The 23,671-nt window shown below is 32.8% G+C and overlaps 2 protein-coding genes across 2 annotated transcripts; both read left to right on the forward strand.

Annotated features, from left to right (window-relative positions):
* Positions 1 to 59: 59 nt before the first annotated feature.
* On the forward strand, positions 60 to 2,798 carry LOC134231576 (barrier-to-autointegration factor-like). The gene is made up of 3 exons (XM_062713542.1): positions 60 to 141; positions 1,517 to 1,654; positions 1,898 to 2,798. The coding sequence occupies exons 2-3, from the start codon at positions 1,529 to 1,531 to the stop codon at positions 2,042 to 2,044; spliced, it is 273 nt and encodes a 90-aa protein (XP_062569526.1). The 5' UTR covers positions 60 to 141; positions 1,517 to 1,528; the 3' UTR covers positions 2,045 to 2,798.
* Positions 2,799 to 14,959: 12,161 nt separating this feature from the next.
* Positions 14,960 to 23,151, forward strand: LOC134231569 (mucin-2-like). The gene is made up of 6 exons (XM_062713531.1): positions 14,960 to 14,980; positions 15,105 to 15,268; positions 15,996 to 16,107; positions 16,220 to 16,371; positions 20,589 to 21,587; positions 22,577 to 23,151. The coding sequence occupies exons 1-6, from the start codon at positions 14,960 to 14,962 to the stop codon at positions 22,695 to 22,697; spliced, it is 1,569 nt and encodes a 522-aa protein (XP_062569515.1). The 3' UTR covers positions 22,698 to 23,151.
* Positions 23,152 to 23,671: the final 520 nt, after the last annotated feature.

Here is a 23,671-nt window from a genome sequence, read left to right on the forward strand (position 1 = left end):
GTCATACTGCATTAGGTCGGGATCGATGTTACAAGAATGCATAACAAAATCTTCAATGACTGAGCGCCAAAAATAGGCTTTTAACGAAAGCGAAAGTATTCAGAGATAGGCATAGTAGAATTTTACTAAAAAGGTGTCCAGGTAAAAATATTTATTTTTGTATGTAATGTACTCTGGTACTTTAAATGAATATTTCGTTACAAGGGTCATGTGGGAGTTGTAAGCGTCGGCTGATATTAAATAGCACATATTTCATATTGACGTCTAATTTTGAACATTTTCATCACACAAATCACAGAGCCATCGTCCGCTCATTTCTTTAGTACATTCATATATAATATGGGAACATAAATGCGTAAAAACTACAGTGGACAAGTCCAGGAAAATCACTATATTTAGTTATATAGCTTAATTTACCTTTATAGCTTTATTTACCTATATAATATAGCTTTATTTAGCTATTTTGGAATAAGTTTCTGTTTTATGAAAAACAAACAGAAAGTTGCATGTAAGTTATGGCTGATATTTTTTTTAAAGGTTTGATAAAAACAACCTAGGGCATAGATAGTAAAAACATTGCCCCTTTTAAACACTTTTTAACCAAAAAGGCATCTCTATTGTTTGGATAGCTGGAAGTGCGGTGAGGCATGACTAAGTGTGATTGCCTTGCATTGTGCTGAATTATTACCAATCAATTATCTTGTTGACCAAAACTGCTTTTCTTTGTTAAAGTAGCTGCTTACTCACAGATTTACTATTATATATAGCCCCAAAACTTTTAAATCTTTGATTGCAATTGCACAAAACGGGAAACATTTTTATAAGTGGGTTTTTGGTGAATTGTTTTCACTCCATTTCAAAGTTGAAAACTAATATTGCCTCATTATGCGACTTTTTGTCTGCTTTTCATAAAGCAGAAATTTACTCTGAAATAGCTAAATAAAGCTATATTATATAGGTAAATAAAGCTATAAAGGTAGATTTAGCTATATAACTAAATATAGTGATTTTCCTGGACCTGGTAGATGCCCCTGTGTCACAGGCACTTGTTTCGGGGCACATCCTTTACTTAGTTTTACCACAAGGTACCTTACTCACTTTCAGGCACCCCCGCTTCAAGATTATATATTGTTAATATATCAATCATTAACCTGCTGAAAAGTGACATATGTTGTTTGCTTTGAAAGACTTTTTTCTCGGCAATGAGATCGTTTCAGACATCTCTCACTCTGGTCGAGCCTCTTTTTTGTAAACAAAACCACTCATTTATTCCTCTTAAATTACCAAATGAACAATAAGACCAGAGACTACTGAGTATTCCATTCTGAGGTCTTGACATTATCGCTCATTTTAAATTTATAACCCCTACCAGAAGCTTTGTATCCCATCTAAAGTCTTATACATGTCTATAGTTATTTTTCAATATATCTGTCTCCTTTGTGTCCTCTTTTAATGCTGATTGTTTTCATTATATTGATTTAATTGATGTTTAGTTATTTATTCAATGCTTGTTTAGGTTCACAGCAAAATGTCTTCAACATCACAAAAACACAAGAACTTTGTTCAGGAGCCAATGGCAGAGAAACCGGTGACAGAATTGGCAGGAATAGGTCCTACGCTCGGAGGAAGACTTATTGAAAATGGGTTTGACTTGGTTTGTATTGTTACTTCTATAAAACATTTAATTTGTTTACTAGGCCAAAGCCTTTCTATTATAATGTAGAAAAAAAGGATGTCAATGGTTACAAGACTTCTTATATTATGACAGTGCAACAGAAAAAAGCAATATATCATTGCTTGTGCATCAAATATTGTATTTGATAATATGAATTTAGAATATTCTTCCAAATTGTTGAAAAGGTAAATATATCAATGTATTTTTTAATTTTCTCCCTAGGCCTACGTAGTTTTGGGACAGTTTTTAGTCTTGAAGAAGGATGAAGAAATGTTTAAAGACTGGTTAAAAGAAGTGTGTGGTGCCAACGCTAAACAGCAGGAAGATTGTTATAGGTGTCTTAAAGACTGGTGTGATAATTTCTTGTGAAAAATTAGCAGTGCAATCTTCATTGGAAATCTTTTCTCAGTGAAGGTGGAAATAGTTCCTTTTTAACATTAAAATACATTACAGACAATTATGAAATGAGCATTCTTAAAGTAGCATTACCGGTAATATCAAATAATACATTCTTTTTTTATTTTTCTTGTTCATGATATGAAAGTTTTCGTAGTTATTCAAGTTGCTGGAGATTAAAAGTTAAGCATTGCTTTAAATATACATTGTAATTAGGAAGATTATATATTAGTGATTTTGCGCTTTATCTATTAGAGTTTTGTATGCACTAGTGATGTAACATTGACACAGTTTGTAATTCTTGTTTAACTCAGCAGCAGAAATCCTGCAAGAAATTGTTGTTATCTAGACCAGTAAAAATCATGTCTGTCAGTTTAATTTTCTCTTTCACACCCAATGTTTTGTTTTAAAAGAAAATGCTGCATTCAAACTGATGTTTCAACAGTAATTTTGGTTGTTCATATCTCTTTATTTAATTTTAGACTTTTAAAATTGCTCTACCCCCAATTATTACTAAGATAAAATGAATCCTTTATTGAAGCATTTGCTGATTGGTGAATTTTCTTCAAATATTATCTTTTCTCTATTGACCATTATCTTACAATTAGTTGATTGAAGTTCATTAGTTGCTGTGTAAAATTGTGTTGTGGAATATTGTATATATTAAATATATCAATGTAACAAAAATGCCAATTATAAAGATGAGATTGTTGATGTTTTGTGCATATTGACATGTTCCTTTTTTTTAATAATGCATACTGCATGCACAGATTGGGACATTTCCAGATATTTATCCTTTCCCCCCTTCCTGGAAATTTATAGTTACTCAAATAATCAATTACCTCAAGTCATTACTCAACTAATCAATTAACCTAAAATGACCATAGACATGTGTAGGAAATAAATGCCGCTTGTAGGTCTGAAGAAAAGGCTTTTGCATGTAAGACTGGTTAAAAACAAGATGTGTTGCAAAACAGTGATGCCCCTCTATGGCAGCTTTTGACAAAAAAATTTTGATACTCAAATGCAACTCAGACTTAAAGGACAACAGCGATCAAATTTGTCCCCCAAAGAAAGGGCTTGTATCAGTGAATATACATATGGAATATGAAAGTCTAAGCACTAACTGACCAAAGTTAGTTTAGAAAAAAGGGTCAAACTCCCAAGGTCAAAGAGTCATAATTAATGGCACCAAAGGGAAGGTCTTGTCATTTGAAATATAAAAGGGAAAGTTAAAGTTTATTTATAAAAAAAAAAAAAAAAAACAGGCCACGCTCTAAGATCAAGTTAAATAGTCTATATTGTTGTATCTGACAGAAGTTCATGACAGGGAATAAATCTGAGAAACATGAAAACTCTTGAATAAAATACTCGAGGCATGGCCAGGGTTAAAGTTTTTAAAATGTGGGTCAAACTCTTCATGTCCAAGTTATAAATATTTATGCCAAAGTAAAGATCTTGTCATATTGAGCATGCACGTGAAGTATAAAAACCTTATAGCACCAACTGTGCAAAAGTTGCAGCCATGGTTAAAAGTTCGGTGAATTTTTGCATAGGAGGATTAAACCCAACGTCAAGAGGTTAAATATATTGGCACCCAGTGAAGGACCTTGTCAAAAGGAATGCATATGTGAACTATGAAAGCCATAGCTCATACCAATCGATATTCATGTGAAAGGTTCAAGTTATCTCTAGATGTTCATATTGCCCTGTATATATTCAACAATTAAGTTATATCTATTAAAACAGAAAAAAGTCACCTATTTCAGTTAGAATTTTATTCCAGACGAGTAACTCACATCAGACACAATAAGTTTAATCAATTGCAGAGAACACAGAATGGCTTCAAAACATAAAAATATTTGCGATAATGTTGGTATATCAAAATCATATTTTTTGTTGTGAGAAAAATTGCATAGTAAATACGAGGCCTGAAAAGCAGTAAGAAACTTGAAACCAACCATTAACTGGTTGGCATGGGAATACAAGTCCTCTCCCATTAGCACCAAACTTGTCACAAATATAAGCAGAGAAATCACAGCTGTCACATATATGAGCAGGTTTTTCCCTATCCGTAAGCACCCTTTTCGATCAAGAAAGTAGACCATTATGGCATCAACTGCGAAACTGAGCCAGGTCCTGAAGACAAACAGTTGTCCATAGTAAAGAAATGGGGGTGTGTTCAAATTTTCCGCTAGAATATTCATTGTGACGTCCATGATTTTCGGCTTTCCTCAAGATTTTTCCACAAAAATTATAATCCAAAAGGGTTCTTGATCACATCCTATATATGAAATTCTCTAACAAGTCCAGAGTTTTATAAAATCGACCTCATGTTCCATCCTGTCACTCTTTAATTTGAATTCTCCGAAAAGACGCATAAGGAAATAGAACAGGATTTATAATAATTACATCCTCCTTATGCTGTGTGTTTATTTAAATCTAGTCTATAGGTCGCCAGCATTTCCAAGTTTGTGATGTGCATTTATGAGCATAGACCTCTTTTTTTGTAGTGTTTTTTAAAAAAAGTTATCGCATTTCTTTACTGCATGGTTCACAGGATTTTAAATAATCTTAACAAATTCAAGACAAATGCACACGTAAATCTTTTGACATTTAATAGCCAGACTAACAAAACAGTCTGTAGACCGTAAATGCGTAAAAAAATCCTTTGCGGTAATCTTGATCAGAGAGGGATTAGATGTAAGGTTTAATAATTATATATCAATACAGAATTGCGTGCAATGTATTAACGTATTAATGGTAGAAAATTCAAAATTTGAATTTATTCATATTTTAATCAAACATCATTCATGAATTGGATAAAAATATTTCACAGAAAAAGGTTCTTTAAATGAACAAAGTTATGAAATTGTAAAATATAAAACCACAGGCACCTGAAGTATGGATAATACCCCCCCCCCCCCCTCCTTTTTTAATGAAAAAAATGTAAGAGTGTATAATATCTCAAAAATATAAAATTCCCCCGTCAAACACATCTATATGTCGTTATATGCAAGCAGATTGTACTTTTTTCTCAAATTTAAAGAATGACCCTATTCGGTATAATAAAAACACACTGTATTTTTATGCATATACCATATAGGATGTGTTTGACGGGGGATTTTTATAACTTGATACACTCTTACATTTTTTTTCATTAACAAAAAAAAAAGGGGGGGTATTATCCATACTTCAGGTGCCTGTGATAAAACCTAAAATCTCAAAATGTAATTCAATGCTGTTAATGCTTGGGTCCTGTTAATGTGATGAGAAGTCGCATAAAATGCCAAAATAACATCACCCTTTCACTTATCCATAAATGTAATTTAATTAATTTATGCGGGTTTGCAAAGTGAGTCAGTTAAGTCCTTAACAAGCCATGGACTGTTACCATATAGTAACATGTTTTAATAAATAGCAATATATACATGTATTAGCAACAGAAAGGGGCGTTCTTCAAGCAAGTTTAAGGATATCCGATCCTCAGCCAGGAAAGATAATGTTTAAAATTGTATTTAAGGACAGATGATACGTTCCTCAATTATATATATAATTTTTCGATTTTGTCTTGAAGTATTACTTATTTAATATGTTTCCTCACCAAAAAAAAATTAGATGCTTAATTATCAGGCATTTGTCCAAGCTAGCAGAGGGTAATTTTTCCTTTATAATCTTTTGCGGAAAAACTAGTTAAAAAAAATCTTAGTGTTTCAATATTTTAAAAGACGATTACGCCGCCGATTTTTTGTCGCTCACTCCATGTATTATTTCTTGTAGTCCATGCTTTTCTACTCTCTTAGAATGGTACCCTATAATTAATCGTTAATTTTTCTCCAATTATTGATACTTTAGCTTTCAATCCGAAACAGCTTTAAAAGATAGTTTTACGTCCACTTCCACAAACGGACCTTCTTGAACCGTTGAAAGGTAAACAAATATTGAGGAATAGGAGTTAAATGTAATGTTAATTATCGAATATCATTTACTTTATAAAGCTGGGGAAAACACAAAATATAAGAAATAATACCTGAGATGTCTGTCTCTCTGTCTGTCTGAACATTGTCAACTTTAACCTAGCCCATTACTATTGAGTGGGTGGGACTATGGCTTTATATTCCACAGGTGAATTCCATGTGACAAGACCTTTCTTTGGTACCTCTTGACCTAGGAGTTGCCTTTTTTTTTACAAAAAAATACCGAATTTTAACCTTGGCCATAACTTTTGAACAGTTGGAGCTAGGGGGTTTCATATATACTTCACATATTTATAATACATATATTGTGACAAGACATTTCAGCTGATATAAATATTTTGACCTTGACCTAAGAGTTTGACCAATTTTTATAAACTTTAACCTTGATCATAACTTTTGAACAGATTAAGTACTAAGGCTTTCCTATATCACAGGTGTATTGTAATAAGACCTTCCTTTGGGTACCAAGACTTGTGACCTTTTGGACATGCATTTGAGAGAATTCAACCCTCGCCATTACCTGCTTTACGAGGACATCAGTGTTTCACAAACACCTTGTTGGTGATTTTCTAATACATGCGACGTAAATTGCTAGAGATATATAAAATATTGACCGTCCCAGTGGTACACTAATTTTCCTTTGTCAATTAAAAAAGTTCGGAGGGGGTTAAATAATTACATTAGGCATTTGATGTCTCACACCCTAACTCACACACCCCATAGGCGTCGGAACCGGGGGAGCTAGCCCCCCCCCCCCCCACTTTTTTTCCCAATATATACACAGGCATTGAACATATCTTAGCCCCCCCCCCCCCCCACTTTCCACAGATACGCCTTAGTATAGGTTTAAAATGGGGAAAGTGTTGGTGTTTGGAAAAAAAATTTGGTACTGAAGTTCACACACAATGGATATTTCCCTTTTTTTTTTTTTTTTCTTGTTAGGTTTTTTTGAAGGTACAAAATTTTTTTTTTTTACACTTAGCCCCCCTCCACTTTCAATTTGCTTCCGACGCCAATGCACCCTCTCATCCTCCCTCACACACGAATACCCTAACACACCCTCACACAAAACACCATCACCGTCAGTCTATTACATGTAATGGCGAATGAGTTAATATTTACTGAATTTGTCAAGTTATGTAATTAGGTAGAATATACCCCCCAAATCACCGCGTCTCTAAAGCAGCCTTGTTCCCTGTGTGTATTTGATAAGGACCCTGTTTACCTACTGACATACCTGGGTAAAGGGGAGGCTAAGTCAAATCACCTCTCTGTATCTGGAGTCTTTATTTGCCATCCCTGGCCCAGGCTAGAGACTGGATACCCCAGTAATAGTCCTCCATCTGAACACCCGCCAGCTGATGAGCTGTCGTATTTGTCAATGCTAGAATTGACACACGTTCTGTTGATTTTGAGTCAAGTGATGAGTTTAAAACATGTGAGGCCTTATTAACACCTTCTGTTGGGGAATTATATGACCAGGATGCGTTTTCTTGCTGTAGTAGTTTTCAAATTAATGGTGAGTTTCTTTTAAAGAGCTAAAATTTAGGGACTATCCAGTATACTTCTTATATAGTGTCTTCCCACAAATTTTTATTAAAATAGAAAATTTGGTGTTATGACTACATGACTAAATTTTCTATTTTCATAAAAATTTGTGGGAAGACAATAGTATAGAATATGAAATAACATATCAAATCAGTAGAAATGAAAAACATGTAGTTAGACTGATATATAGGTCTTTTATAAATATAGTCACTAAACACTGATATCAATTAATTTGAAAACCGGAAAAAGTGTTTTAAAATTATTGCATTATGTATAAGAGACTTTCACACACTTTTTTTTAAAAAAGAAAAATGCCAATATCTAATATTTTAAAAATCATAAACATTTGGTATTTCAACAATTTTATATTGATGAAAATGTATTCAATTATTATACATCGGCTTGATATCGTGGTATTTAATTCAACCATTCCAAATATCACAAATATTATCTATCACCTCATTCAAATAGTAAAACAGTTGTTGATCTCTCTCTCTCTCTCTCTCTCTCTCTCTCTCTCTCTCTCTCTCTCTCTCTCTCTCTCTCTCTGAGTTTGTCACTTCATAGGGTAAGTTTGTTTGGAACCTTAATGGCCCGGAAGAGATAAGACTTACATTTTTCTGAACATCCTTGACCAGGATGTTCGGGCCCAATACATCCATTCTTTGACAACAACAAATTGCGATTTGGAAGTTACTCGGTCTCCTTTAATTTTAACAAAATTTAAGACGCATGGGGGTTCTGGTAAAAGAGTTTTGCTGATTGGATAAAATGCCATGGTATTACATGTAAGTTAACTTTCTCTAACGAGGCTGAAATACGTAGGTGTATTTTATTTTAAATTTTATTTCTGATAAATAAACGACACACCCTTAACTAAACAAAATTTGTAGAACACCAACAGTCAAATTTAACAAAGCTTAATAAATAATAGAAACGATCATTTTTGTTTAAACAATTATTTTTATATAAATCTAAATTATATATAAATGTTATTTCAAATATTTATCCCAAGATCAGCATTTTATTGCAATATCTATTTACCACAGGGTTGTTCTTTTTATATGTTGATATGAATCTAGGTCTGTTATTCCAAAAATAAAGAATTTGGTCTTGTAGAATATGAGCGAGATATATTCCAACTTTATCTCAAACTTCTTAAATATTTTGCTCTAGCTAACACAGTATGTGGTGCTTTCATATCCTTATTGCACGTATCCTTATCTTTAAAATTTTCCAAACTTGATATATATTCATTTCCATCTAATTTAAGTCCCACTGACAAAGCAAATCGATGCCATATTCTTATTATGTTTCCCTGACAAAATGTGTTCGAATAAATATTTTCGACATTTTACGCAATGAGGAATGGAGCATAGCGGCTGATGAAAAGAAAAGAGGAGACTAATAACCGCAATTTATCGTTTGTTTGTGGCTGTCAGAAAGATAGAAGAGCGATGGACATTGATAAGGCCTAAAAGGAATGTGTCTGTCAAAGAATGTGGCCAAATTGTCTTGGCTTCCTACCGTGTAGGTCATAAAATCAGGAATTATTGTAAAGAAGTTGTAAACTACAGGGCATCTCTGTCATTGAAATAAGGAATTTTCAAAAGACAGACCCCCAATCCAACCTCCAAAAAATTAACATTCTTTGGAGAAAAGAAAATCAAATTGTGATAAAACATTTAATGTCACGGCCTCTTTACCAAGTAACAACATTTTTATTTACTTGTCGATTGAGTAAAGTTGACTGGACTATAAGAATGCGATAATCGTTCTCTTTTCTGTTGGAACCCTAAGCCTCTGGCATCAAAAACCAATTAGTCGTATACGGGCGTTTTAGTTTGATTAACACGACCTAGGTATGGCAAATATACAGATTTCAGTGAAAATTTGTCCGTCCTTAGTCCGAATAGGCATGTAGATGGCCTCAACAGGTCAAATGGATATTGACTGAAGATACATGTACTTAGTATAATACACTATATTACTGGTTTTGATGAAGAATCATATTTCTAAAGAAATGTCATCATTAATCAAAATCCAGAGAGACTGTAAAAAAAATGCACTAGAAAAATTTAAAGTTTACATTTTTAAATTAAAAAAAAACAGTACTAATGAGAAATATTATTAGCCTCTAATTTAAATTTTATAATGTTTATTTCGTTCAGAACTTCAGAGATCGCAAATTCTGCCAGGGCTGGGACTGAGGTTACCCTATTTTATCATTCCAATTTCGAAACATTACCCAAATCTAGTTTCCAGTCACATAACACCTCTAGAGAAGTCAGTTTAATTTTGAACATTTTTGATATTCTCATGTTAGTTTTGAATATTTTTAATATTCCAAACAACCAAGATAAATTTGCATTACTTTATCTATAATGGATTCCGACACTACATAAAAATTATTACAAAGAAAGATACCTAGCGGGTTCCAGTAAATGTTCTACAAAGCCTCTTTCTTTACTTCTCACAATAATACGACAGTGAAGGAGAAACTTCAGGAATACTGTGCAACAATACATTCAAGTGATGTAAATTAGATATGGATACTTAAAAATTTCAAGGAGCTCATGGAAAATTTGAAATCACCAAATTTTACCAAAATCAATATTAAAAACTTCCGACTTCTCAAATCTTTTTAAAACCATTGAAAGTTGCTTTTTCAATAAAAAATGTAACTCATAAATTTACTTACCTTGCCATTGGTCATTTGCATTATCTTGTTTAAAAAAATTCTGATTGTACACAAAAACATTCTATATTTAGAATTTAAAAAAAATTGAGACTCTGATTGACAATATCTATGTGGTTTTTGGAGGTTATAGACAGTTTGTTGGAATATTATCCGGTACCTTAAATGGGTACCAATTGCACCCCGGCCCGTCATTAGCAGGCCTTTTTTTGCAGTCATATGAAGAAGAATTTATTCAAAATCTTAACGCGAGAAGTAGAAACACGTGCTGTTTACGATATTTAGATTTATCGACGACATATTATATGATTATCAATAAACAATAGTTGTGGACACAATATATCCCAGTGAGCTTGAAATAAAATATATCACAGAGTCTGATACATCTATATCATATTTGGATGTTTTACTTGAAAAAAACTTTAATCTAACAACAAAGCTTTATGTGAAACGTGATGTCATTAACTTTTCAATCCTCAGCCTTCTTATGCATCATCACCTGCATACGGGGTTTATATCTCTCAGTTAATTTGCATAAGAACATTCACTACAAATGAACAATTTCTTAATTTTTTAAACAAGGTCAGTCATTGACAAACGGGTAGTTGAAAACAAGAATATCAGTAGTCTCGTTTAAAGTCATCCTTTCGTATATTCTATGGTCGATACAATGATCTTGTCAGCAATTATCAGGCCATTGTGGCAACGCACTTTGAAAAAATTACGCACTTTGAAAAAATTTTTCAAAGTGCGTTAAAATTGGGACAAAATCAACGCACTTTGAAATTTTTTTTCAAAGTGCGTTAAATTTGGGACTAACTCAACGCACTTTGAAATGTTTTTTCAAAGTGCGTGAAGAGTCTACATCAATATATTTTACCATGGAGACACTTATCGCACTTTGAAAAAAAAATTATATATTAGTCATGGAAAGATTTTATTTGTTATTTATCTTTCAAAAAACTAAGCCTAACCCTAACCTCAAAAATGAATTGATTTACTCCCGTCGAATAGGGGAGAAGACGGATATAAGATCCCTCAGTCCAAATCTTTATCTTTCCAATACATAGGTGTCGGTAACAAACGGGGGAGGGGAGCAATAAACCTAAAAAGGTTACGCTGCATTTTAAATGCTTATACGATGTATATATCTTTCCAAAATAAGTAGCCCCCCCCCCCCATCCCCTCACCTGGCCCTTCGCCCAGTCTCAATGTCTATGCTATACTCAAAGAATTCATATAACTAGTGCTAATTGTAACGGGGACCGTTACAGATGTTCCCCAAACGCTCCCCAACTCCCTTTTGGTGCCATATCCCCTGTTAGCTTCATTAAATAAGACAAACTCTATGCATTTGAGACTTTAACAACGTTTACCCAGAAGTGTACCAAGTTCATTCAAATTTTAGCATTGCACGTGTGCGCGTGTGAATGCATGTGCGTAATGACCATATCATATTGTCTACAGAATCTATATATTTTAATATACTAAATATTAGAGTATTTAATGCAAAAGTATTTTTAAAAAATAGTCTCATTCAAGTGTATTTTTATTTTACTCATTTCAAGTGCATGCACGTGCATACATGAGCATGGTGACCATACCTTCTTGTAGAAGTCCATAACATCTATCTATATTCTAAATTCCACCCCGTTTAAAGTTTAAAGTTTCAGCCAATCAGATTGCAGCACATGTACACGCACGTGTATGCATGTGCATGGTGACGATAGCTTCTTGTAGAGGTCCATTATATCTATCTATGTTCCAAATCCAATCCTGTTTGGTTGAAAATCAAGGGAGTCATAGCTATTTAAAGTTTAAGCCAATCAAATTGCAGGGCACGTGCATGCACGTGTTTTCATGATAATTGCTACGTATCATGTTGTAGGATATCCTAATGTATGGCTATGTTAAAAATTTCAAGGGATTTCGTCAAAAAACAAGAAAGATATAGAGACTTTAGTTTCAGCCAATCAGAGCGAAGTGTACGTGCATGCGCGTGAGATCTTGCGATTTTGACCATGTCATATTGTCTATGCTACTAATATATCCTTATATAATGAGTTTCAAAGCATTTCATCAAAAATGTAAAACGTTACGCCTATGTCAATTAAATCGGTCATTTCACATGTTTCACGTGCACGCTCTTGCAAGCACGTGCGCGCAAAATGACCTTCGTTCTGCAAATCTACATAACATGCCTACTAACCCTAAAAAGGTTTTACCTAAGTCGGATGTGTAGTTTACAAGATCACTCCCGGAGAAATAAGTACCCAGGAAGAAGTAAAATAATAATAACTAGAGTAAAGCTCGTTGCAAAGCAACGAGTAGGTCTTCCGTCCTGTTTGACCGGAAGTAGCTTTCATTTTCATCAAAAATGAGAAATAATGCCTGAAAATGGTTTGAATCCTCTAAAGCTATGTTAATTAATGCAAAAATAAGCAATTTTTGTTACTTCCTGGTTCACCGGAAGTGACGCCAACGGACGGAAAATTAATTTTTATGCTCCCAGAGACATATGTTACCCAAAAAATTTGAAAGAACGGCAAAAATACGCGTATTTGACTACTTCCGGTTTGGCCGGAAGTGACGCCGCCGGACGTATTTTGACGAATCAGATAGATTAAGCTTGTCATTTTGAACAACTTTGCTTCTTTGAAGTATTACAAATTCTCAATACTTTACGAGATATCAAGTAAAAAATTTTGGCTCCTCTAGATCCCTAATTTTAGGGGTCAGCCCTTTTTTCGAGATATCATTTGAAAGATCTCAGAATTCTTCACAATTTTTGTTCTACATGTTTTAACAAAATGTTTACAAGTAAAACGATATAATAGAAAAACTGTAAGAAATTTTGAAACGCTCAATATGACTTTTTTCAGACCATACCGAGCGTCAACGTGCAGTACTTCCGGTGAAAGTTAACAACACAATGCAAATCTACATTTGTTGCTCTATCTTCCAGAATAGGTTTCATCTTCCTGCGAAGAGCGGTTTTTAAGAAGAGCGGACGGAAAAATGACCCTTAAATATCATAAAATTGCAAAAATCTTCGAACCGGAAGTGACGTCATCAAAATGAAAAAAAAATGCATCAAGTTTTTTTTTTATGTTCTATCAGACCTGAAAGTTTCATAAAAATATAACCAACCGTTTTTGAGAAATCGCGTGCTCAAAATCGGTAAGAAAAAAATAAGAAGAAAAACAGTGGAAAAGAAACAAACGAATAACAAGAAGGTCTTCCGCTGAAGACGGAAGACCTTAATGATAAGAAACAGAGTAAAAACAATATGTTCCCCAACTTCGTTTGGGGAACATAATTATGTATTTACCTAAGTGGTGTGACGTTGAAAACTTTCAATAATAAATGAGTTAATTAAAACAGATGAAAACTAGATATTTTAAAGTTTAGTAAAACGTATGAGAGAGAAAGAATTTTCAGTTTTGAACAAACAAATTGGCCCCTTTTTATTATGATGAATGCTAAGTTGCTTGAAGCTGTCCTCTGTTAGTGCCCCCTATACACCTTTACATCTACTTATCAAAGACTAGAATTTAAAAAAAAGGGGGAAACGAATTAATTAACTTAAACAATCGTCACTCTTTTTTTCAAGACCCTTTAATTTTCCCTTTTATTTTATCAAAACCTTAAATATTTAAAACGTCAATATCTCAGGTCCTACGATGACTTTATCATAAAAAGGTAAATAAGCCTGGATCTAGATCTGTTATATTTGAAGAAACATTAATCAATCTTAACATTTTTTTTCAAAGTGCGTTAAAATGGTTGATATTAACGCACTTTGAAAAAAAATTATTTTTTTCAAAGTGCGTTAGCTTGGTTCCAAATTTTAACGCACTTTGAAAATTTTTTTCAAAGTGCGTAATTTTTCAAAGTGCGTTGTAACAGGCCATCCTTTGCACACTGAATTGTCGATGGATTTTCCGTTTTTTCTCGATTATGATCCTCACTTCTCCATGGAACCTGATCGCACCTATGATGTTTTAGAGGTCCGTGTTTGCGCTGCTCCTGTTTTGTGTATTTTTGAATGGACATCAAAGCATGAATACTGAATATTATCTCTATATAATTCAATCGTTTCGGTGCTTCAGTACTACATGTTTTACTACACAAAATGCTTTTCATGTGTGAGATCTTTTCATATTTTAACAGATGAAAATTTTCCAAACCCATTTTCTCAGATTTCCATACCTTGCAATAGCTTCATTTTATTTATATATGTTCGAAATATTCTACTTAATTGATTCAGAATTTTCATTAACTTTGACCAGCTTTTGTACATAATTTTTTATAGTTTGAATGTCTTAGATGTATTTTAAAATGTATCAGTCTTAATTAAAAATTTTAATTCATTTAGGGATGACTGATACAATTAAACACTTGATGCAACCTTAATCTTAGTCAGAACGAAATTATTTCGTTTTTTAAGTTTGTATCTTATAATTTTTCGTATAATTTTAAATGAGGTGTTCTTACAAGAACGGTGATTTTGTTTTCTGTTTTTTATAGTACTTTCAAGTCATTCGGGTTAAAATTGACCCCAAAATCAAATTCCTCGTCAGATATACCCATTTTGCCAGCATTGCATTTTGTTATTTTACTTTTAAGTTCAAAATACTTGATTCCTATATTTTTCACCTCAAAATGAACTTAGTTTTAATACTAGTAAGTAATAGAAACATTTATTTAATACTTGCATTCACAATGTCGAGAACATGTCTACACTTCATCAAAAGTTGTCTTTCTTTTGACAAATAAAGCAGGAGGTTTCTTGGAATCTTGGTTTCAGATAGGTTTAGTAACCGGCAGAGGTACCCTATTTGTTGGATTGCTTGGATTTTTAAACCCCTCTAATAGAACATTCGATGGGACTTGTTGTGGCGAAGAAAACTCTACCGTCTGCTACACTGACTGTCGTCTGCTCTTTGACATCACCGTCATCGGCCTCGGACAGTAAGTTAAAAAGAATATACGTGTACAAATTAAAGTTCTTATTTTTCTGCTTATAACTGTAAATATCAAACTGCGTGTAGGTTGCTTATTTTTTGTAATAGCACGACTTCTTGTCCTTAATTAAATCGGTTTTAAATTTTCTGGGATTTTTTTTTTTCAAGGAAAATTTTTAATTTTTATCTTCGAAGAAATGAGAATGAATGGTGTAATTAATCATACTATATTATTGATAAATAGTAATGCATCATGTTTGTAACATAAAGTTACATGTACATGTATTTTTGTTATACCTTTAAAAGTTTGTTCCTATACAAATCTACGAAAAAAATCTAACATTTGTAATGTTTTGGTGAGCGGGCATAAAAAAAATCGATGTTGGACCGCTGAGTGCGATGTTGGATAGGTCGGTGAGATGTTGGACCGCTTACGTCACAGAATGGGCGGAGCTTAATCTCAATTTCATTGGTAGGTGTTCAACAGTGACTGACCTGATGTTACATCACGAAAGACAGTACAGCATACATGTATGGCAACTAATAAATTTAAATAAAATTAAAGGTATAACAAAACATTTATTGACCGACTTCTCGGGCAAAATGCGTTTGGTCGACCCTCGAGCCAAACTGTCTGCCTGAGGCCGTAAGGCAAAGACAAAATGCATGTTGCCCTCGAACTCAGTCAATAAATGTATAATATTCATTAAAGTGTTCTATTTAATTTTTTTTAGGAATGAAACAAAGAGTCCTTTAGACACGCCCGTCTCTGGATCTAAGGTTATTTCGATACCACCCTCTAACGAAATGAAGAATCCTCTATCATTCTCTTTCCAAAAGTGGCCCGTAAGTTCATTATCAAGAGCCTAGCTTATGTACAACCAATGTCTTCAGAACGCTTATACGAGAGCGATGTTTTTTTTTTCTCAAAAGCATGACCATAATTATTGTTTTATAGGGGGAAGTAACAATACTTGTCAGTATTTATGACTTGGAAAGGAAAGACAAAAGTTTGGTGGACATATTTAACTTCACATTTAAATATGGAAAACCAGAACTGAATTACAAGAATGAGACTATATATGGAATGAGACCACAAAACGAAACAGTGTAAGTCTGACATGACTTGTATTACATGTATTTATTTATTTAGTCAAAACTAGTCAAAATCAACCACAAGATGTGTTTGTCAAACACAATGCACCCGACGACAACAAAGTTCGAAAAAGCTATTTTAGCATATACATGTAGGTCACAGTAAAGGTCACAAGGTCATTGACCTTGGTGTAATTTGAAAGAACTTGATTAGTTGAGTAAGCCTTCCAAATATGAAGTCTCTATCTCGTATGGTTCAAAAGTTATGGCAAGGTTCAAAAAAGATATCTTAAGTTTATACGTCACAGTCAAGGTCACAAGGTCATTGACCTTGGTGTCATTGGTAAGAGCTTAATTAGTGGAGTAAGCATATCAAATATGAAGCCTGTATCCCTCGTGATTTAAACGTTATGGTGAAGGTTAAAGTTGACAACACACAGACAGACAAACAGATAAACAAACAGACAGGCAGGACAAGAACAATATGCTCCCCCGATCTATCGATCAGGACACATAAAAATCATGCTTATTTAAAATTCTCTCAGTTCAAGTAAGAAATGCTTTATGGTATCTAAAATACCGACAAGCAGTCAGAACAAAAACAAATTAAAAATGTTTTATTAGCTTATTAGATGTTAAAAAAGAAGAAATTGAGCCTTACGAAATAATTTTCACAACTACTGAATATTTTCTCCTGCGATTTTTAAGGAATCCTAGCTATTGTCATTATAAAACTTGGTAGGTCCTTCTTTCAAAGATTTCATTATAAAGCATCTCTTCCATCCATGTAATGTTTAGACCAAAATATAATTTTAAACTCACTTCGATTTCATTTATACGGACATAACTTATGTATATCGTTGTTTGTGACCACAGGCATAACGGTTGCAATCATTGCAGAAAATAAATACAAAAATGTATTTTATCCTTTTTTTCTGTGCAATGTTGCCACCATCATTCACACATTAACAAACTAAAAAAGCATTTCTTTTGTGAATGTAAAGATTGCTACATGTGTGAAGCCATAGATTAACACTAGAAACTTGTGAAAATGTAACGATTTTTGTCTCTAATGGTCAACTAACGACAATCTGATAACAGAATGACTTCCTGCCACCGATTCTGGTCCTTATTTATAGGTTTGTTTATCCGTGCATTAATTCATTGTTCAAGGATTATAGGTGGACTAATCACAAACTTCTGATAAGATATACATAAACAAACTCCTTGACTTAAAGCTAACCATATAAGCCTCTAACAGAGACAAGTTCTGAATCTAGAGGACAAAACTAAATCATCTTTCCCAGGGATATTGGAAGAAGTGCAAGGAATTTTCAATAAATACACAAAAAATTCATACATACATTTCTAAATAAAAAGAAAAAAAAATACATTTTTCTTTTTTGCATTTATCATGTTTATTCAGAAAACAAGATTGCAGGATTCTGTTAAAATTATCACTCATTTTTTTCTTTTACTTGTAAAATGTTACCTTTTCGTACAAATCTTGTGTTATATATTTTCTAAGAAATGGTCAAAAAAAAATTACTTAATTTTACATACGAAAAGATTTTATATATATTTCGAAAATTTGTTATATTTTATAATGATTTTATTTCCAAAAAGTTGATTTTAATATATATTTGCTCGATATGTACAACCGAAGTATTTTATATTCACAACCTGTGATTTATTTTTAAAAAAATGTGATTCTTACAATCATATGAAATCATTTTTGAAAACTTGTCTTTGATATACAAAACTTGTAATTCATTTTCGAAATAACGTGATTGCTAATTGATTATGTTGTGATTTAAATGCAATATTCTTAGGAAGTTGTGGTTAAGATAAGAATTTTTGAGAAGTGTTTAAAACAAATTGCTATTTATCACCAAGAACATATAACATGTATATACATTGACAGTGATACACAATGAAAAATTGCAACAAAACAAATATGGACCTCTAAAATGAAATATATGGTGAAAACGAATATTCAGGCTTTTAAAGTCCATTAAACATTACACATTTGAGGTCGAGCAAACACAAATCTTTTAAACATCACAGGTTGTCTCAGGTTACATGGAGGGGTGAGCATCTCCTCCCAACCGGGCACACGCACAGTATGCTCCTTGTTTTGATCGGGAAATTGCGGGCAAATTTAAAGACGATTCAGTGTGTAAAATTGAAATAATGACCTAACATTTAGTGCGAAAAACGTCAGTCAGCATTTGATTTAATGATAGATTGTGTTTGCTGACAAGGTCATTGTATTGACCATAGAACTTACGAAATGATGACTTTAAACGAGTCTGCTGATATTCTTGTTTCATCAACTTGTGTCAATAACTTACCTCCTTTTAGAAATTGTTCATACGTCGAGCATGCTCTTGCGTATTGAATCAACTGTGAGGTATAACCCTCGTATGCAAGTGATGAAGGTAATACTATATTGCTGCATATTAGTAAAGGAAGTTGATGACTGAAGAGTAAAAGTCAAGAGCTTAGTTGTTAGATTACCATTAACGTCTTTTTCAAGAAATCACGTTATATTGCTATATTACAGTTGTAATAATAAAACAACATTTTTGAATAGGACGATATTTTTTTCCAAATATTAATCAAGATTTGACATATAAATGCTAACACAAAAGTTTGGAATATGAGTTTTAATGCAGTCAAAACACATATAATTTGCAGGATTATTATTATTATTAGAATATAAATCATATCTTTAAAATTTAATATGATTGTTTCATTGTGTTGTTTGCATGTTTTCCATTTGCTGTGATTAACAAAGTTGTCAATTATAAGCACTTTTATAATTACTTGAACATGAAAATGCAAGACCTGCTAATTATTCATATACATGTAGTCACAAAAAGTTGTTTTTTTTTTTTTCAAAATGGTATTTGGTAGCATTTTTCTATGTTGAGCAGATTGTTGAGCAGATATTGTTTTTCCTCATCTTATAGATAAATTATTCCCATTTTCCAATTGTAAAAGTTAATAAAGTATGTATTTCAAAATAACAACAAAAATTAGAAACCTAACATTTTATTTCTATTACTCAGTTTTATACGGAAGCCCTGGAGGGACATTGACTTACTTGTTATGACTTATTTGTTATAACTTTTTTGTTTTTACTTATTTGTTGTGATTGTTTCGTAGCTAGTTATAACTAAGTATAAGAAAGCTATTGAAAACCTGCTGCTTGGTTTACTTTTATGATAATTATGATATTTAGTCCTATTTTAACTTTGGTATTTGATTAACAAATTGTGGTTTAACGTCCAGTACAGTCGTGATTTCTAAAGTAAATATTATTTTTGTTGTTATAACTTAATTCTTATTTTCTATATAAAAGCTATCACGTAATTGTTATATGTAACTTCCAATTTGCATAATAATTGAAGACGAGAACATGAGAGTCACTACTATCTTAGCTTGTCGTTAGTAATAAAATCAAGGAATTTTTTTTCTCAAACTGTACGTTGCTTCCATCTTTCACGCCACTTTTTGTAAACTAAACTTGCCATAACAGATTCAAAATAACAATTTTTTTAAAAAAGTCAAAACACATAAGAGTGAAGTCAAAACACATAAGAAAGAAGTCAAAACACATAAGAAATAAGTCAGTATCCCTCAACGGCGTCCGTAATTAACAGATAAAAATTTAGTAATCACATCAGTTTTGTACGTTTAACTACAAAACTAAAATTAATTGTTCTCAATAGCTTACCTACACTTAGTTAGAACTAACAAAAAAAAATCTCAAAACAAATAAGTCAAAACAAAAAAGTTATAACAAATAAGTCATAACAAGTAAGTCAATGTCCCTCCAGGGCTTCAGTAGTTTTAAGACATTATTTGTTTTCAAAAAAAATCTTTATTTCTGGATGCAATTTTGGATTTAGCAATAAGTTTTTGGGTCGGAAGTTAAGTGGGAAAATCCAGAAAATTTCAACATATTAGTTGACGGAATAAGAGGAATTAAAAGAAAAAATATCGTGTCCTGGAATGTTAAAAAAAAAAAATTGAGTTGGACCATATTAAGCCAGTTGTTTAAGAGGGGGCAACCAAACAGTTTTTTTTCACAGTTGGCCTGATTCTTTTTATTTAAAGATATTATTAAAATATGAAACCCATGGATCCAAATGAAATTTATTCATCGACCTTCCAACTGCATGAATAAATAAGTATAATGTGATCTACATTATTTTCTTTTTTAGATTACGATTAATACTGCGGTACAACTGTGACATATTCTACTTTGAAAAAGAAGACTGCAGTCGATTCTGTCTTCTTGACAATTTTCCCTGCTTAAATAGTCTAACAGGATCTACCAACCCTGTGACAGATTGGGTGTATTCACTCTCTACCGCCAAGCCAAGTAGGGAAAGACTGTGTCCAACGATTCACCCTGTTTCAGGGATAACACAGCTATCATATATAAACGAAAATACAGAAAACTGCACAAATGATTTAAACGAAAAATCCACATTGAACACTGGGGACACTACATCTACAACGAAAGATCCTGTTACTTCTCCAACAAAAGATCCTGTTACATTTACAACGAAAAATCCTGTAACTTCTACAAAAGATCCTGTTACTTCTACAACGAAAGATTCTGTGACAATTTCTGATATGAAAACATCAACGGAAGTAAATCTATTCACCACTACTCCAAAAACAATAAAATTGCTGTCTACAGAAATAAATACAGATGAAGTAACCGTATCTTCTACAGAAAGTTTATTTATTTCATCAAGTACAAGTCCATGGACGTCACAGGTGGAGACAACCACCGAACCTATGGTTTCCTCCTCATTAAAAACAAAAGCACAAATAAGTCTTACACCAAGTCGAAAGACCACAAAAAATAATCCGCCAACAAATAGAGTAGCGATCATAACCACGTCAATAAAACCAACTACCTTGAAATCATCAACTCAACAGAATACAAAAACTAGTCTGAAAAACACCGAAAAGCATCCTCCAACAAAAGTAAAAGTGGATATATCAACAACAGGGCCATCGTTATCTTTGTCAACAAATGTCTTCTCTAAACAAGCAACTTATCAAGTATCACCGAATATTCCAGATGGCGGTCCGAAAACCATTGATGATGACGTCATGCATTACTGGCCGGCCATTGTTGGGGGCGTGTTGGGGATCATTGCTGTAATAGCAGTGCTGGGGGTCTTTGTATACGTAAGGAAATTAAGGTTAGTATTGTAGATAACAATGTTGTCTTTGAAACCGGAGCGCGATTTTATATTAAAGAAAAAGATATATTTGCAGCGGTAGATAAACATTGTCATCTACTGACTGTGAGTTAGAAGCTCTTTTAACAAACGCGCAAAATGGTTTTCCAAAAGTTGCAGTTAAAGATTTGATGAAAAGCTAAATGAACAGCCAGTCACACAGAGTGGATAAGAATTGTATTATACTGATGTATATACTGCTGTGTATGCATTTTAACTACTCTGAAAGTATCTCATATAGCATTAACTTTCTAAAACTTTTTAGATAGAAGAACAAGTGAAAGAAAGTAATATATCTTAAATATATATGCTATAAACTGTTATATTTCCATTTCTAATTTTTTTCTCTGTGATAACTCTTTAAAAGTTTTCGGAGTTTATTTCTTGATAATTCTGCCGGAATGTAAATTAGGTAGGTCGATAGGTCAGGAGCTAAGGAGGCCTAATACGCATGCAAATATGACGCTAAGGATGCCAAATATGCATGTAAATCTCGTGCGGCTGCCTATGTGTTTGACGTCAGTGGGTGAGGACTATTGAAATTGGCATGGAAGTCCTCGTGTGATTATCGTCTATGTCTACATTTTTAAAGTCTAAATCTACAATTTTATTTCACAATGAAATGGAAATATAAGGAATCACTGTCTAGTTTTGAGAGTATGCCAGGGACATCAACAATAGTGGGAAACATGGGATAATTTAGCATAACGGGCTTCGCGTTATGCAAATTATCCCATGTTTCCCACTATTGTTGATGCCCTGGCATACTCTCAAAACTAGACAGTGATTCCTTAAATAAATGTTGAATAGAAAGATTATTGCAATATGCAGTTCTAGATTACATATTTTTTCTGTATTCATTGCAAGAGTGAATGTATTCTTTTTAACAATATAGTTTTGCATAATTATACAGATTCGATCATCATTCAATGAGATTAATGTATTTGCAGAGCTCAACAAAAAAAGAGACAAGATATATATAACGTCAATCCACAAACATGGATATTAGAGACCAATGAAAATGGAACTTCCGGTATGTCCGAAATAGCTCTAGAAACGGAGGAAGTATGACGTCATCAGGAACTATGTGCAAACTTTACCATAAATTCTCCGGCAATAATTTGAAATGAAAAGAACGTTTTTTTTGATTGTTGGTGAAAGTACTAGCGTGTAGGAGGGTTTTCCACTTCTTAGGGTGTGTATCCAACTTGATACACCGAGTTCAAGGAAGAACATTTGTGTTCTATAGTGTGAATTTGCGTTCGTTAATCCCTTTATTGGGTAGATTAGTCATTTTATAACGGGTATTTCTTTACCAATTTATCATGACATCTTCACTAAATTCATTTCTAGCTAGAAAAGACTTGTATTTCCTTATTTCTGAAATCAAACCCATATTTAAGTACAAAAATGAGGATCATATTTGGAAAAAAGGATTAACGGTTATTTTCATTCCTGAAATTTACGGCCAGGGTATTTTCGTTTTAAACAAGTAGAGGAAATGTTAATTGTTTTTTAATCGCTGTTTTTTATTATACTACATCGAAGACTTATGAGCAACATATGTTTTATGACGTTTCAGACTTTGTGACCAATCATATTGATTGCGAACTTATTTTTGTATTCTTCATATTATAGACTGTAATACTAAAAATTACTAAGCCGTTGTTTATTTGGTTTCTACTTCCTTATTCTGACAACCATATATTGATTTTATCTCAGATCTAAGATGTAGCAAATAAATACCTTTATGTTGAGATATATATACCTGAGGTATTTAAATTTTTTCTCCATACCATCATCAGGGGCAAGTGTTTGTCTGCATGTATGTATTTTTTTTATTTTTAAATATGAGAAAATCAAATCCCCCCTTTAAGCAAGGAAAATTATTAGCTAGCCAAAAGCTTTTTCTAAAAATGGTTAATTTTTAAAGCTTGGAATTCTACACACTGAAAAATAAAGGTTACAGGATTTCAACAACCCCAATCAAAAGTCAGTATTTGGTAAATTCTTTGTTCGTTTTCATGCCCAATTGACATATTTGT

Source organism: Saccostrea cucullata, unplaced genomic scaffold (genome assembly GCF_032062105.1).
Source record: "Saccostrea cucullata isolate Sc308-1 unplaced genomic scaffold, CSIRO_AGI_Scuc_v1 ctg626, whole genome shotgun sequence".
Classification (NCBI taxonomy): domain Eukaryota; kingdom Metazoa; phylum Mollusca; class Bivalvia; order Ostreida; family Ostreidae; genus Saccostrea; species Saccostrea cuccullata.

What these genes read in the sequence shown, in the direction of transcription:
- LOC134231569 (XM_062713531.1), top strand. Translation starts at nt 14,960, where the DNA reads ATGAACTTAGTTTTAATACTA. An exon ending in TCTCTTTCCAAAAGTGGCCC is followed by an intron (nt 16,108 to 16,219) that starts GTAAGTTCATTA and finishes ATTGTTTTATAG; the next exon opens with GGGGAAGTAACAATACTTGT. An exon ending in GTATACGTAAGGAAATTAAG is followed by an intron (nt 21,588 to 22,576) that starts GTTAGTATTGTA and finishes ATGTATTTGCAG; the next exon opens with AGCTCAACAAAAAAAGAGAC.
- LOC134231576 (XM_062713542.1), top strand. Translation starts at nt 1,529, where the DNA reads ATGTCTTCAACATCACAAAAACACAAGAACTTTGTTCAGGAGCCAATG. An exon ending in TTGAAAATGGGTTTGACTTG is followed by an intron (nt 1,655 to 1,897) that starts GTTTGTATTGTT and finishes TTTTCTCCCTAG; the next exon opens with GCCTACGTAGTTTTGGGACA.